Source organism: Canis lupus, chromosome 8, assembly GCF_048164855.1.
Source record: "Canis lupus baileyi chromosome 8, mCanLup2.hap1, whole genome shotgun sequence".
In the NCBI taxonomy this organism is placed as follows: domain Eukaryota; kingdom Metazoa; phylum Chordata; class Mammalia; order Carnivora; family Canidae; genus Canis; species Canis lupus.
This window is the reverse complement of record NC_132845.1, coordinates 65736890-65750726: the sequence shown is the minus strand read 5'-3', so window position 1 is coordinate 65750726 and position 13837 is coordinate 65736890. Positions and strand designations below refer to the sequence as shown.

Genomic DNA, 13837 nt, shown 5'->3' with positions numbered 1-13837 from the left:
TTCCTGTTTCTGGTGGAGCCGTCAGTGGCTGGTCAGTCTGGGCTGGTTGCTTCTTGCTTACAGATCGCAGTTCCAATACTGGTCACACCAGCCTCATAAATGCAGCAATTGTGTCTATAATATCATTTTTCCCTCTTGCCCCTCTAGCCTAGAGATCTTTTTTTAAAGATTTTATTTATTTATTTATTTATTTATTTATTTATTTATTTATTTATTTAAAGATTTTTAAAAATTTTTTTTATTTATTTATGATAGTCACAGAGAGAGAGAGAGAGAGGCAGAGACACAGGCAGAGGGAGAAGCAGGGTCCATGCACCGGGAGCCCGATGTGGGATTCGATCCCGGGTCTCCAGGATCGCGCCCTGGGCCAAAGGCAGGCGCCAAACCGCTGCGCCACCCAGGGATCCCAATTTTATTTATTTATTAATGAGAGAGAGAAAGAGAGGCAGAGATACAGGCAGAGGGAGAAGCAGGCTCCATTCAGGGAGCCCCATGCAGAACTCGAACCTGGGCCTCCAGGATCACGCCCTGGGCCGAAGGCGGCGCTAAACTGCTGAGCCACCCAGGCTGCCCTAGCCCTAGAGATCTTAATCCCTGGGTAGTCTTATCATCCCCTATGTAATGCTCCAGGGCTTGTAATTTTTGTCATTATTATTCATGAGAGACACAGAGAAAGAGGCAAAGACATAGGCAGAGGGAGAATGGGGAGCCTGATGTAGAACTCGATCCCAGGACCCTGGGATCACAACCTGTGCCAAAGGTAGATGCCTAACCACCCAGGTACCCCTATACGTTTGTTTCTTTACCACTACACATCTCCTCCAAGTTCCCACAGCAAGGGAGGTGTGAGATGGAGGTGGCACACCAGCTCCCATGTGTTTTGACTTAGACATAGCACAGGTCACTTGCCTTCATAGTCTCCTGGCCACATTAATCATTTAACCCCAGCTGAACTGCATGTAACACTTGGAAATATAAGGGAACACTTGGAATATTTGGTGAGTGCTAATTGTCTCTATTATGACTTAAGAAGGAGAAATATGTGGTATGAGGAAACAGATTAATGCAAGAGAGAAAGAGACACAAAGTCCCAGATGATGACACTAGACTCCCAGGCTGGCAGCAGCACTCCAGAGGGCAAACTGCCCAATATGGATGCAAAGGAAGGAGGCTCCAGAAGGGATGTCTGGGAAAAAAAAAATGAAACAAATAGATTTTCTGACGAGTTTGACCAGGTGGAAATTTGGGTTCACAGGCATTTATAGAGCCAAAGGAGGACACAAAAAGACTTTTCAGGAGTTTCTAAAAAAGGAATCAAAGCAAATTTTAAAAAAGATAAGAAAAAGGGGCACCTGGATGGCCCAGCAGTTGAGCATCTGCCTTTGGCTCAGGTCATGATCCTGGGGTCCTGGGATCGAGTCCTCATAGGGAGCCTGCTTCTCTCTCTGCCTATGTCTCTGCCTCTCTCTCTGTGTCTCTCATGAATAAATAAATAGTTGTTTTTTTTTTTTTTTTTTTTTAAAAAGGGAACTCATACAAATACTTTTACTGGACTTGGCAGTGAAAATTATTTCCAGAGATGTACTTATGGGAATAGTAAATGTGGATTTACCCCAGACTGTGATAACACTGTGGAAAGGGCCATCCTGCCCTGTAGTTCTGCAGCTGACCACCAGAGTTGTACAGACTCCACAAGATAATGGCATCATGCCCCAGCAAGTAGACAACAGCTGCAAGTTCAGGAGTCCCCAGGAACCCCGGAACTTCTCACTAACTGGCTACAAATTCAGGGATTCATTTGTCCTACTCAGGTTGGATAATTAACTAGATTAACTCACAGAATTCAAGAAAGTGCTGGACTTACAATTACAGTTTTACTACAAAGGATATAAAGCACGATCAGTCATGGTCCCTGAAGAGATCCAAGGTCTGGGAGAGTCCTGAATGTAGAGCTTCCATGTCCTCTATTCTGGACACAGAGTGGCTCTCACCAACCAGGAAGCTCACCTGAACCTTGGTGCCCACAGTTTTTATTGATGTTTCATTATGTAGGCATGATCGATTGAATCCTTGGCCATTTGACTAACCTCAATCTCTAGCCCCAAAGGTTGGTTTGATATCACCGGGTTCAGAGCCCCAACCCTGTAATCACATGGTTGGTCTTTCTGGTATGACCAGCTCCCATCTGAAGCTAATCCAGTCCCCTCACCCCCTGAATAACAAAGACATTCCTATCACTGGAGAGATTCCAAAGGTGTAGAAGCTCTATCCCAGAAAACTGGACAAAGACCAGACAAGTTATTGTAGGTAAAAGGAGGACATGTGCGTGTGTGGCATGAGGAGTTAAATCTGCATCTTCCAAAGTGAGGTGTCCACAGATACTACCTAAAATGGAAAAACCAAATAATAGCATTATAAGCATATTATTTAGAAACATGGGAAGAAATATCAAAAGAAATGGGAGGGGACTCAGAAGCGAGGAGAGATTTTTGTGGTTGCTAAAGCCTCACAGAACAATTTGACTTATTCATTCAGAATATGTATTGCCTGGATTAAAAAAAAAATTGAGAGGGGCACCTGGGTGGCTCAGCTGGTTAAGGGCTGGACTCGTGTGCAGCCCAGGTGGCTCAGCAGTCTGATCCTAGAGACCCGGGATTGAGTCCCACGTCGGGCTCCCTGCATGTAGCCTGCTTCTCCCTCGGCCTGTGCCTCTGCCTTTCTCTCTCTCTCTCTGTGTGTGTCTCTCATGAATACATAAATAAAATCTTTTTTTTAAAAAAAGGGTTGGACTCTTGATTTCAGCTCAGGTCATGATCTCAGGGTTGTGAGATCGAGTTCTGTGTTGGGCTTCATGCTGGACATGGAGCTTGCTTGGGATTCTCTCTCTCCCTCTTGCTTGCCCCTCCCCACCCCTCTGCCTGCTCTCTCTCTCTCTCAAAAAAAAAAAATTTTTTTTTTAATTTAAAGGTGAAAGAGGAAGAAAAGAGGTGCTCAGTCATAGACAGGAGAAGTGCTTTTCAGGACAGAACCATTGATTTGGGAAGACACCTTACATAGGTTTTGATAGCATATAGATGAGCAATATGTTTGGTAAAGGAAGTGGAGCCTGCAAAGGAGTCAGAAAGGAGGCAGATAGAGAGGAAGGAGGAACCAAGGGTGGTACCTCTCATCAGCCACCAGAGAAGTGTCCAAAGCTGCCTAGAGAGGAATAGCATGCGAGCTCTAGTGACGTGGAGGTCAGTGGTGACATTAGAGAGAGCTGTCTGGATGGAGTGATGGGGCTGAGGCCAAGTTGGAGAAGGAGAAGGAGGGACAGGTAGATGGAGATATGGCCAGAGCTGCTATGGGGCATCTTTCCAGGAACTTTGGTCATGGAGGGCAGGAGAGAGAAGAGGTTGCATATTTTTAAGATGGGAGAGCCTGGCGAATGAGCAAATGCTCTTGGAAAGAAGCCAGCAGAGAGAGAGAGAGAGAGGTTAAAGATTCAAGGAGTAAGTGGATCATCTGGATCCTCTGGGCATGAGGTCTCCCAGGAGGAAATAGGAGGCAGAGACAGCTCTGCTCCCAACCCTCCCAGGGGAGGGAAAGGTGCACATCTGGCTGGCCAGAGGGGAGATGCTCACTTATCCTTAAACTCCTGGCTAGCAGAATGCTGTTCCTATTCCACAGATGCAAGGTAATAATTTGCCTCATTACCCAACTGGAAGAGGCCATTGTGAATCCAGATTTCCTGCCTCCTTACTCCCTTTCCTGCTGCACTTACTCCCCTGATGAGGCAGAGGTGGTCCTCTGTCCTCTGGAGCATCTAGTCTGGGGGTGAAGCTGCCAGACAGAGTGCAAGCTTTTCAGAGGAGGGTTAGAGAAATCCAGAGCTCCACTACCTGTAGGGTCAGGAAGTATCCAAAAATGGGTGGCCATGTGAGCATGGAGACAGTAAGGAGGGCAGAGGACTGTGACCGTATGAGGGCTCTGCCCTCCTCCAGTGAGGCATTCTCATACTCTATCCCAGGAACAGCTCTCCAGGGCCAGATCTTTGGGTTTTTCAAGAGAATTCGAGTATCCCGATCTCAGTGTGAACCCTCCAGATTAGGACAGTGCAGTGCAGCCAAGTGATGGGATATCAAGATGGTCAGGTAAGGCATCCGGGAGGAGGAGGCCCCTGACCCAGGCAGGGGTTAGCTTGGCGTATCTGAGGAGGCCTCTGCACAGCCCCAGTAGGGATGGAGTCCTGCAGAGGGCGAAGGGGGTCAGGTACTGACGGGGGTGGGGTGGGGTGTGGCTCTTGGACTTACCCTTCAGTTACCAAGGGTGGCCCTGTCCGGTCCTTTGGGGTCCAGGCGCGCACAGACTCCGCGCCGCCCCCCCCCCCCCCCTTCCATCGCCATCCCAGGCTCCAGGAGGAGGAGTTCCAGGTGCGAGGTGCGGAGGGGGCGGCCTCCACTGGGTCCGCCGGGGGGCGGGATGGGGCCTCCGCATTAGGTGAGAGTCATCTAAGATGCTAATGAACCACAGCTTGGACGCGGGCCCGGGGCGCCCCGAGGCTGCACGCGCCCCCCCGGCGGCGGCAGGGCCCGGGCCGGGAGCCTCGCCCGCAGCCCCCGCGCAGCGCCAGTCGCCACCCGCGGGCGAGCGGCCGGGCCTGGAAGGGTTAAGCCCACCGAGCTCGCGGCGGCCTAGAGCGGCGGCGGCGGCGCGGGGGCCGGGGCGCGGGGCGCGGGCGGCGGGCGGCGGGCGGGGGACAGGATGCGGATGCCGGGGGGACTTCCTGTGCCGGCCCCGCCGCCCCCGCCCCCGCCCCCGCCCCCGCCCCCGGCCCGGCCCGGCCCGGCCCGCTGCCCCCCGCCGCCCGCTGCCGGCCGGACGCGCGAGCCAACCGGACCCCGCGCGGGCCGCCCCCGCGCGCCGGCTCCGGGCACCTGTGGCCGCGGGCGGACCCGGCCGGGCGGAGACGGTGTCGCCCGCCCCGCACGCCTCGCCCGGCCGCCCCGGCCCCTCTCCGGGGAGCCGACACCAACTTCTGCTGGTGAACTCCGTTCTGCCCCGTCTGCGGCCCGGGGCGACCTGAGCAGCCCTGACAGCGACAGCCCCGCCGCAGTGCCCAGAGAGGCCCCCGGGTGGCCCAGCGCCTCCCCGGCGCCTTCTGGATGGAGGCGCCTCAGGAAGAAGCTGGCTGACGCTCTGCCTGCACCTTCCAGCCCCTGCTGACCACACCTCCCCTAGTGCAGAGGCCGCGGTGAGGAGCAGGAAATGCTGAACCAGGTGAGGCCCAGGGGGTTGGGGAGCCGGCCAACCCCGGGCGCTGCCCTTGAGAGCTTTGAGCTGGATCCTGAGAAGGGGGGGGGGGGGCTGGAGTTATCTTGTGAGGAGGGGAGGCAGGACTGGATGCGCTGACACATCTGCAGGGGCCAGGGTGGAGGCAGGAGAGAGCTGGGGAACCCCCCAGACTTCAGGATCCCCTGGGCCACCGCTGGTTCCGTGGGTTGCAGTGCTCTGGAATCCTGCCTTCCCAGGGAGCTGAGGTGGCATCTGGAACCTGTGGCCTGCATGTGGGCTTGGAAGACCGGATGAACCCCAACAGCCGTCTGGGAGGCAAGAAACCAGGGAGGTGAACCCACTTGTCAGTTGCTTTGAAGGAGACGGTGGAACGTGAGATGTGTCTCTTTTTCTGCAAACTTCCTCATGTGTCCCTCCTGGGACTCCAGCTCCCCATCCCGCTGAAGGCCGGTTCCCACAGTTGGCCCTCAGTGTGGAGCACATGCACCCGCAGTCCCGAGGCATGGGGCTGAATGTGGGCCTTGCAAAGTTGAGAGAGAAGAGAGAAAGGATTGCCTCTGCAGGGAAATGAAGGGGCCCTGGGAGCTGAGCCTCCAGGCAGCCCTGCTCTTCCCTTCCCCAGCTATCCCCTATCCTTTCCAGCCTGGCTGGAGCTGCTGGTTCTGGGGCCCGAGGCAGAGACTGGGGGGCTCTCTGGCAGTTACCGCCACCGGGTAGGCCAGAGGTGGAGTGCTCCCAGCAATCCTGCCCACCTGAACAGCTTCCTTCCTTCCTCTCAGCACAGCTGGCTCCTCAGGATCTGGGTCTGAACGCTAGGATGGAGCTGGGGGCAGTGGCCAAAACCTTCGTGCTGGAGCTTCGGTGTCTTGAAGATGGGGGCCCAGGGCCTGACACCCTCTCAGGTGAGGGGCTCAGAGGGGTGTGGGCTCTGACCTAAAGCAGAAGATAGTCCTCAGGCTCCCAGAGGATCTTTTGACAGAGCCCCAGGCCTGCTGTGGCCAACGGGGTGGGGGTGTGCATTCTGCAGGATGGTGGGCAGCCTGCTGTCCACAAGGGTGCTCACCTGGTGGTTTCCGGGTGGGGAGGGCAACCTGCAGCCACTCACGTCACACCAGCCCACTTCAGTTCGCCTTAGGATTTTCTGAGGCAGCTCAATCAGGCCATGGTTTTGCTGGTGACAGGCTCTCAACAGTGCAGACATTCTCAGCCCATGCCCTGAACCCCAGATATGTGCTGGCTGGGAGCTGCTGCTTTGTCCCCAGTAGTCAGGGAGCCTCCATTGTCCTCCTACCTGTCCCTGGCTCCAGACTCAAGTTCTCAGATTGAATTCAGGGGCTCTCTCCCCCTGCCCCTTGTACCTCAGGCATTGGCCCCTTGGCTTGGCTTCTCTTTGTCCTGTGGCCTTCTCTGACCTTGTCCACTTTTCCTGACCTCTGCTTTTCCATCCTTCTCTCTCCCCTTTTGCCCAGAAGCATAGGTGGCCCTGTAGAACCTTCCAAGATGCCTTCTCCATCTGAGACCCACTCTGGGCCAACTTTCTATGATGGTCATGCTCCTGGGAGCCAATTTCCCTCCCTGTGCTTTGAGCACACCAAGTGGGGGCTAGCCCAGGGTTGAACAGCATGAAAAGAACCAAGGGAATTGGAAGGTTTGGTTAGGGATGTGTGGACTGAATGAAGGGTCTTCAGGCTCAAATATTTAACTGAGAAAAGTCTTGGAAGGGTATGCACTTCAGGTGACACTTAATATGTTTACTAAAACATCATCGTTAAAAATGCTGACATTGCTGCAAGAAGCCAGGACTAGCTACACGGCCAAGTGCTGTGCTAGAAATGTGAGGATTCACACAGAGGCACGATATGTCCCTGTTCCTCCCAGAGGTACTGGGAGGCTGGTGTGGCTCAGACCTGCTGTGGGGGAGACAGGTTTTCATGGCTGTCTTTGCTCACCAGCCACATACTCATTGCTGGTGAGTGTGTATGAAAAATACTTGTCCCTCTCTCTGTGTCTCTCATGAATAAACAAAATCTTAAAAAAATAAAAAATAAAAAAGAATGTTATTAGAAATAGTTTTCTTAAAAAAAAAAGATAGTTTTCTTTTTTCTCTTTCCTTCTTTCTTTCTTTTCTTTCTTTTTTTAGAAATAGTTTTCTAAAAGGAAATTATTTACATGGAGATATCCTTTCATTTTTTATTAAATCAATATGCTCCTAGAAAAAGTGGCCAGAAAGCAAAATTTTCTAAATTGAACCTCTGCTTTCTGTTACAAAACTGAACATATGAGGCTATAGGAAGAGCAGGGTTGAAATCAGACTTGGGAATGGAACAAGCCTCTTGGGATTTTCTATGAACACGGCATGAATGCTCAAATTGAGAAATAACAGGTGGATATTGTGCAGACAGTGAAACGTGACAGTGGAGTAACACCTATGTTGCACAACACTGGGTTGCACTTATACCCCCTCAAATTTTCACGGTGGCCCTGAGAAGGGTCCATCTTCTTTTGCTTTTCCATCTTCTCTGAGTCAGAAAACCTCCGGTTCCCAGAGGTTACCTACCTGGCTACTCACCCTACTGACATGAGGCTGTGGAGATAATCCTTTCCTTTTCTTTTTTCTTTTTTTTTTTTAATTTTTATTTATTTATGATAGTCACACACAGAGAGAGAGAGAGGCAGAGACACAGGCAGAGGGAGAAGCAGGCTCCATGCACCGGGAGCCCGACGTGGGATTCGATCCCGGGTCTCCAGGATTGCGCCCTGGGCCAAAGGCAGGCGCTAAACCACTGCGCCACCCAGGGATCCCAATCCTTTCCATTCCAGACTAACAGTCTCAAACACGTCCAGTCTGTAGGCTGTTTTAAACGGAGTCAGTTGTGTCCTTGCTATTTCCAAACTGTTCATTACTTTGCAAACTAATTTCCTAACCTGTGGGCAGAGTGATTTGTCAAGCACCTGCCAGGTTCTAGAGGATATGCCAGGGCCCTACCTCCTTCACCACTGAAGCTGAAAGTGTGGATATCCTGAAGCTGTTACTGACAGGGAGGGCTCCGAGGCTGCAGGAGGTTGAGAGTTGTTAACTGGTAGAGTTGGGGCCCAATCTGAGAACTTTCCCCTGGAAGCCTTGTGCTCTCCCTGACACTTCGGTGACTTTTACAAACCACCTGTGGTAATACTTTCAGGCAGCTTTACAGAAATTCTTTATTATTTGAAGAGAAGGAAAGTTTCGCGTATTTAAGGCATGATCCTCACTGAGGTCTGAGTTCATCGTGCGCCTGTGGCTTGGCTGTGGGAATGGCTTGTTCACTGATTCCTACTAGATGGTGGTTAAGCATGAGAGGCTTCTCTGGGAATGGTGTTGGGGAGCCCCTGGAACCCAGGCTCTTGTCACTGCCAAGATCTAAGCATGGAGCCTGTGTGGAGGAAAGCCCAGAGAAGAGGTTGGAGAGCCAGGGCCCAGAGTGACTTGACCCACAGTCCTTTGGGCACATTTCTAAGCCAACCCCACACCTCTGGGCATTTCAGTTTCTGCCACGCTGCCATGGCCTATCGATCCAGTGCTTTGGGGGCCTGGCTGAGAGCTCAGCAGTGTGTCCTAGAGTGGGCATCTGTGGGGCAGGGTAAGCCAAGGGGTAGAGGGGGGGTCAAGGGGGTCTGTAGATCTTTCTCTCCTGGCTTCCTACCATTTCCACTACAGGTGGCAGCGGTGGGAGTGAGAGTCAGGAGGAAGAAGAAGCTCAAGAGAAGAATAGCAGCCCACCACCGCCAACAAGCTCAGCTCCAATGGGGGCCAGGGAACTCACCGACAAAGCACAGCCCAGACAACAGGAGTTGCAACTACAACAGTCAGAACAGCAACCAGAGCAGCAGCCACAAAGCCAGCCATCAGAACAGCAGTTGGAGTTGCAGCAGCAGCAGCAAGATGGGGAAGACCAGCTGCCTCAACAAAAGAAAGACCTGCAGGGAACACCCCAACCTGTGCCACCTGGACAGCAGAAACCCCAACTGCAGCTGATACAACAGCAGGAACAAGCACAGGAGCAGCACGTGTATGAGCAACAACTGTGGCAGCAACAAAAGGAACAGTTACAGCAGCAGGACCAGTTACAGCAGCAGCAGGAGGAGGAACAGTTACAGCAGCAGCAGCTCCTGCAGCAGCAACAATTACAGCAGCAGCAGCAGCAGGAGGAGGAGGAACAGTTACAGCAGCAGCAGCAGCAGCAGCACCTGCAGCAACAGCAGGAGGAAGAACAGTTACAGCAGCAACACCACCAGCAGCAGAAGGAGGAACAGTTACAGCTGCAGCAGCAGCAGGAGGAGAAACAGTTACAGCTGCAGCAGCAGCAAGAGGAAAAACAGTTACAGCAACAGCAGCACATGCAACAGGACCAGTTACAGCAGCAGCAGCAGGAAGAATTACAGCAGCAACAGTTACAGCAGCAGCACTTGCAGCATCAGCAGGAACTGTTACAGCAGCACCAGCAGCAACAGTTACAGATGCAGCAGATGCAGCAACAACAAGAACTGTTAGAGCAACAGCAGCATCAACAGTTACAGATGGAGCAGCTGCAGCAGCAGGAACGGCTACAGCAGCAGCTGCAGCAGCAACAGTTACAACAGCAGCTGTTGCAGCAGCAGCAGTTACAGCAGCATCAGCAGCTGTTGCATCAACAGCAGCTGCAGCAGCCAGAACAGTTGCAACAACAGCAGCTGCAGCAGCCAGAACAGTTGCAACCACAGCAGCAGCAGCAGCCCTGTCCACTGGAGCCAGAGGAGGAGGAAGAAGTGGAGCTGGAGCTCATGCCAGTGGACCTGGGGTCGGAGCAGGAACTGGAGCAGCAGCGGCAGGAGTTGGAGCGGCAGCAGGAGCTAGAGAGACAGCAGGAACAGCGGCAGCTGCAGCTCAAACTGCAGGAGCAGCTGCAGCAGCTGGAGCAGCAGCTGGAGCAGCAGCAGCAGCTGGAGCAGCAGCAGCTGGAGGAGCAGCAGGAGGTGCAGTTGGAGCTGACCCCAGTGGAGCTAGGAGCCCAGCAGCAGGAGGTGCAGCTGGAGCTGACCCCCGTGCAGCCGGAGCTGCAGCTGGAGCTGGTGCCCACCACGGGGGGCGGCGGGACTCCGGCCCCGGGGGCTCCAGCCGCGGTCGTGGTGGCCCCCCCGGGCTACGTGGTGCTGCAGGAGCTCATGGTGCTGCCTGCCGTGGCCGCGCCCGCGGTGGTGGCCATTCCCGGCCCCGCGGGCAGCGCGGCTCTGACTCCGGCCAGGCAGCGGCGGCGGCGGCGGGCGCGGGATCGGCCGACCATCTGCGGGGAGTGTGGCAAGGGCTTCAGCCGCAGCACGGACCTGGTGCGCCACCAGGCCACGCACACGGGCGAGCGGCCGCACCGCTGCGGCGAGTGCGGCAAGGGCTTCTCGCAGCACTCCAACCTGGTGACGCACCAGCGCATCCACACCGGTGAGAAGCCCTACGCCTGCTCCTACTGCGCCAAGCGCTTCAGCGAGAGCTCGGCGCTCGTGCAGCACCAGCGCACGCACACGGGCGAGCGGCCCTACGCCTGCGGCGACTGCGGCAAGCGCTTCAGCGTCTCGTCCAACCTTCTGCGCCACCGGCGCACACACTCGGGTGAGCGGCCCTACGTTTGCGAGGACTGCGGCGAGCGCTTCCGCCACAAGGTGCAGATCCGCCGCCACGAGCGCCAGCTGCACGGCGCCGGCCGCTCGCGGGGCCTGGGCCTGCTCCGTGGCACACGCGCAGCCACCGGCGGCCCAGCACGCTCAGAGCAGGCAGCGGGGTCTGCAGACAAGGCACCGTGACAGGGACGGGCGGGGACGGGCGGGGACGGGGTGGGGGGGCACGCTGGGGTCCGGGAGAGCGCAGGCTCCTGATCCATGGTGTGTGCGCGCCTCCTGGAAGCTGGCTGTGGCCGGGCTTCCGGCTCTCCCCCTGGTTAGCAGAGGGGAGGCCAAGTTCACTCATGGACCCTCGGGAAGGCTGCACCTCCATAAGAGGGAAGCCGCTGCGGCCAGGCAGCACAGATGTTGCACATCTGTACGAACAGCTCGCCGCACAAATTTCTTATTGGGTACCAATCCGTGAGGAGTCTGCAAAGCCCTTCCCCTGGAAAACTGGACTTCGTAGAAGTGAGAGCCACAGGAGAAAACTGCCGGTGATGCGTGTGACAGTTGGTGACATTAGACATGCATTGAACACTAACCAGGGAATCGAATACATGTGGTGAAACGCACAGGAATAGGATTTGATCCTGGTGAAAATTTCTTCAAAGAAAAAAAATGGGGGAAGAAAGGAAATTTATCTGCACTTTGTAGAAAACTGATCAAGGCATTGAATTGTCCTCAGTGGCATTTGCCTTGAAAGTACTTTCTAGAATGAAAATTCATCAGGGTGGATATAATCCTGATTAAAATGTGTTCCTAAGCACAGGGTCAGAGTGTCCACTGGGTCAGTGCACAAATGCCAGGAAGCCCCTCCCTGGGTGGGAGTTACACCTTCCCTCCAGGGGAACTAAGGGCTCCAATAAGCATGGAAGTCAGGCTCTAGCCGGCTTTGCTGCCAAGTTCCCGAGCCCACAGGGGCCTTTCAGTGTCCTCTTGACCAGGAGCCTGCCGCTGAAACAAAGGGCATTCTGAGAATGCTCCCTGAGGTCCAGCAGAGTGATCCCCTTGGGGACAGAGTTCTGAGGAAGCTCCGCCCTGACCTCCCTGAGATCCACCAGCTCTAAGCATCTCTTTTGCTTGCCCTGGGGACTAAGGCTGTGGGGTTGGAGCCTTGAGACCCAGGGGCAGGGTTCTCCTGGGCCAGGCTATGCAAGGTGCTGGCCCGAGCAGATCCTGCCTCATCACTGGGAGAGGGGGGTCAGAGGGATAAATTGGGGGACAGAAGTTGGAGGCAACAGAAATGCTTTTTACAACGTTTACAGAATTGTCTGGGGGGTCTGTGAGAGCTTCAGCAATGTTAATCCCTGTGGGAAGGCAGGATGGTGGAGGAGGCTGCCCGCCCCTGCTGCCCCCAAGGGTTTCCTGCTCTCGGCTTCCCATGTGTGGCTGCTTAGATCCTGCACCCCTCATTGTCCCCCTGCTTCTCCTTTACTAACACAGCCTGCTACATCTTACAAATGTGTTGGTAAGTGAGAAACAAAAATTGAAAAATAAATTTAAATGGAAGAAATACATTGTCTTATCTCTGTGTTTTCACTCCCAGGTTTTGTGTCTTGCCATAAAATGGGATGAGGACCTGAGTGTAGATGCTCAAGAAGGCCAGTTTGGGCATCTCCTAAGGACAGCTTGAAATCATTTCAGAAGTGGCTGCATTTTCCCTTGCTCTGCCACCGTTTACAGTATTTGTGTACAATAGTGATTTCCTGGGTCCCTGCTGCCCCCCATAGGCCCTGATGGGCTGAAGCCATTTCCCTGAGTAACCCATTCACTGAGGGGGTTGGGTAGCAGATCTTTCAACTGAGTCTATGACCCCTCAGGGGTGAAGGTCTGAGTCATCTTGTTAGACAGGCCTCTGAGACCAGCAGAGGTCCTAAGGCAAGGGGACCCAGGGATGATGGGGAAGATGAGGGGGCATGCGGGGTGTGAGTGGATCTGTGTGAGACAATGAGTGGCCTGGACAAGTGTTGATTCTCTGCCCACATCTTGGGTGGGTCCTTGTGCAGATACGTAGGCTCTCCCCACCCTGTCTGGCTTCCCCCAGCAGCATCTGCAGCTCTTCTATCTCACACACTCTCAGAGAAGGGAAAGTGGCCCCTAACCCAACTCTGAAGAGTTGCAAAAGCCCAGCTCCCTTTCTCACGCTGGGACAAGTCTGAGGCACCACTTCTGCTCCAGAGGAGCCCTGAGACAAGGTAGAAGGCTCTTGCTTCTGTAGGGCTTTGCCTGAGAGCCTCTTTATGCCCTCCCCTGTGCCATACTCCTGCTCCCACCAGCTTCCCCTGGCTCTTTCCTTGAGGGAACATTCTGCATTCTACTTCTGCGGAACCCAGGACAGGGACCCGCATCCAGGTGGAGAGGCTGAGCCTATTGGTAAGTGAAGGCCGTGTGCTGGGGCCTGGGGTGGGGAAGGGGATGTGTTCCAGGTTTAGAACAGGTGGCCCCAGGTGTTGACAGGCATCACCGAAGAGCTCACAGCCCAGTAGGAGGGAGACACGTGGTCATACAATGGGATGGGCTACAGGGGAGAGAGCACCTGACTCTGATATGGGGAACCAGTGACCTCACAGGAGGTCTTGCTGAGCCATAGGTGTTTGCAAGGTGAGGTCAGGAGGGATTGGAGGGGAAGGTGGTCCAGACAGAAGTCACATGGTAAAGTGGATCAGAGCCAGAGGGACTGATGTGATTAGGAACTGTGAGTTCCCAGGTGGCTGGGAGGTCGGTGCTATAGGAGATAGGTGATGGAATGAAAGGGAGAGCTAGGGGCTAGATTTTATAGAATCCATTAGCCTCAAGATCCTAAATTCCTCCTGTTTACAGCCCTGACTTGTCCCCAGAACTTCTCAGCATCTCTGTCACCTCTATTAGGCTTCTCCATTTCCATAGGCATCTAAGA

General features: G+C 54.3%; 1 protein-coding gene and 1 long non-coding RNA gene across 10 annotated transcripts; one reads left to right on the top strand and one right to left on the bottom strand.

Annotated features, from left to right (window-relative positions):
• Positions 1-255: 255 nt before the first annotated feature.
• LOC140637667 (uncharacterized) lies at positions 256-4550 on the bottom strand. Its single transcript, XR_012034733.1, has 2 exons — positions 4293-4550; positions 256-2385 (listed from the first exon to the last, which is right to left on the bottom strand). It is a non-coding gene; the product is annotated as an uncharacterized lncRNA (long non-coding RNA).
• Positions 4551-4903: 353 nt separating this feature from the next.
• On the top strand, positions 4904-12456 carry ZNF853 (zinc finger protein 853). 9 transcript variants are annotated; one of them, XM_072836932.1, is made up of 4 exons: positions 4904-5259; positions 5511-5589; positions 6054-6176; positions 8969-12456. In XM_072836932.1, the coding sequence occupies exons 1-4, from the start codon at positions 5248-5250 to the stop codon at positions 11080-11082; spliced, it is 2328 nt and encodes a 775-aa protein (XP_072693033.1). In that variant the 5' UTR covers positions 4904-5247; the 3' UTR covers positions 11083-12456. The 9 variants fall into 9 exon arrangements, with proteins under 9 accessions (XP_072693033.1, XP_072693037.1, XP_072693038.1 ...); XM_072836936.1 differs by having other exon boundaries at positions 5511-5605; positions 6059-6176; XM_072836937.1 differs by having other exon boundaries at positions 5511-5605.
• The last annotated feature ends 1381 nt before the right edge of the window (positions 12457-13837 follow it).

Excerpts from the sequence above, each read along its gene's own strand:
- ZNF853 (XM_072836932.1), top strand. Across the intron at positions 5,590-6,053 it reads CCCCAACAGCCGTCTGGGAG|CACAGCTGGCTCCTCAGGAT; the intron begins GCAAGAAACCAG and ends CCTTCCTCTCAG. Across the intron at positions 6,177-8,968 it reads AGGGCCTGACACCCTCTCAG|GTGGCAGCGGTGGGAGTGAG; the intron begins GTGAGGGGCTCA and ends TTTCCACTACAG.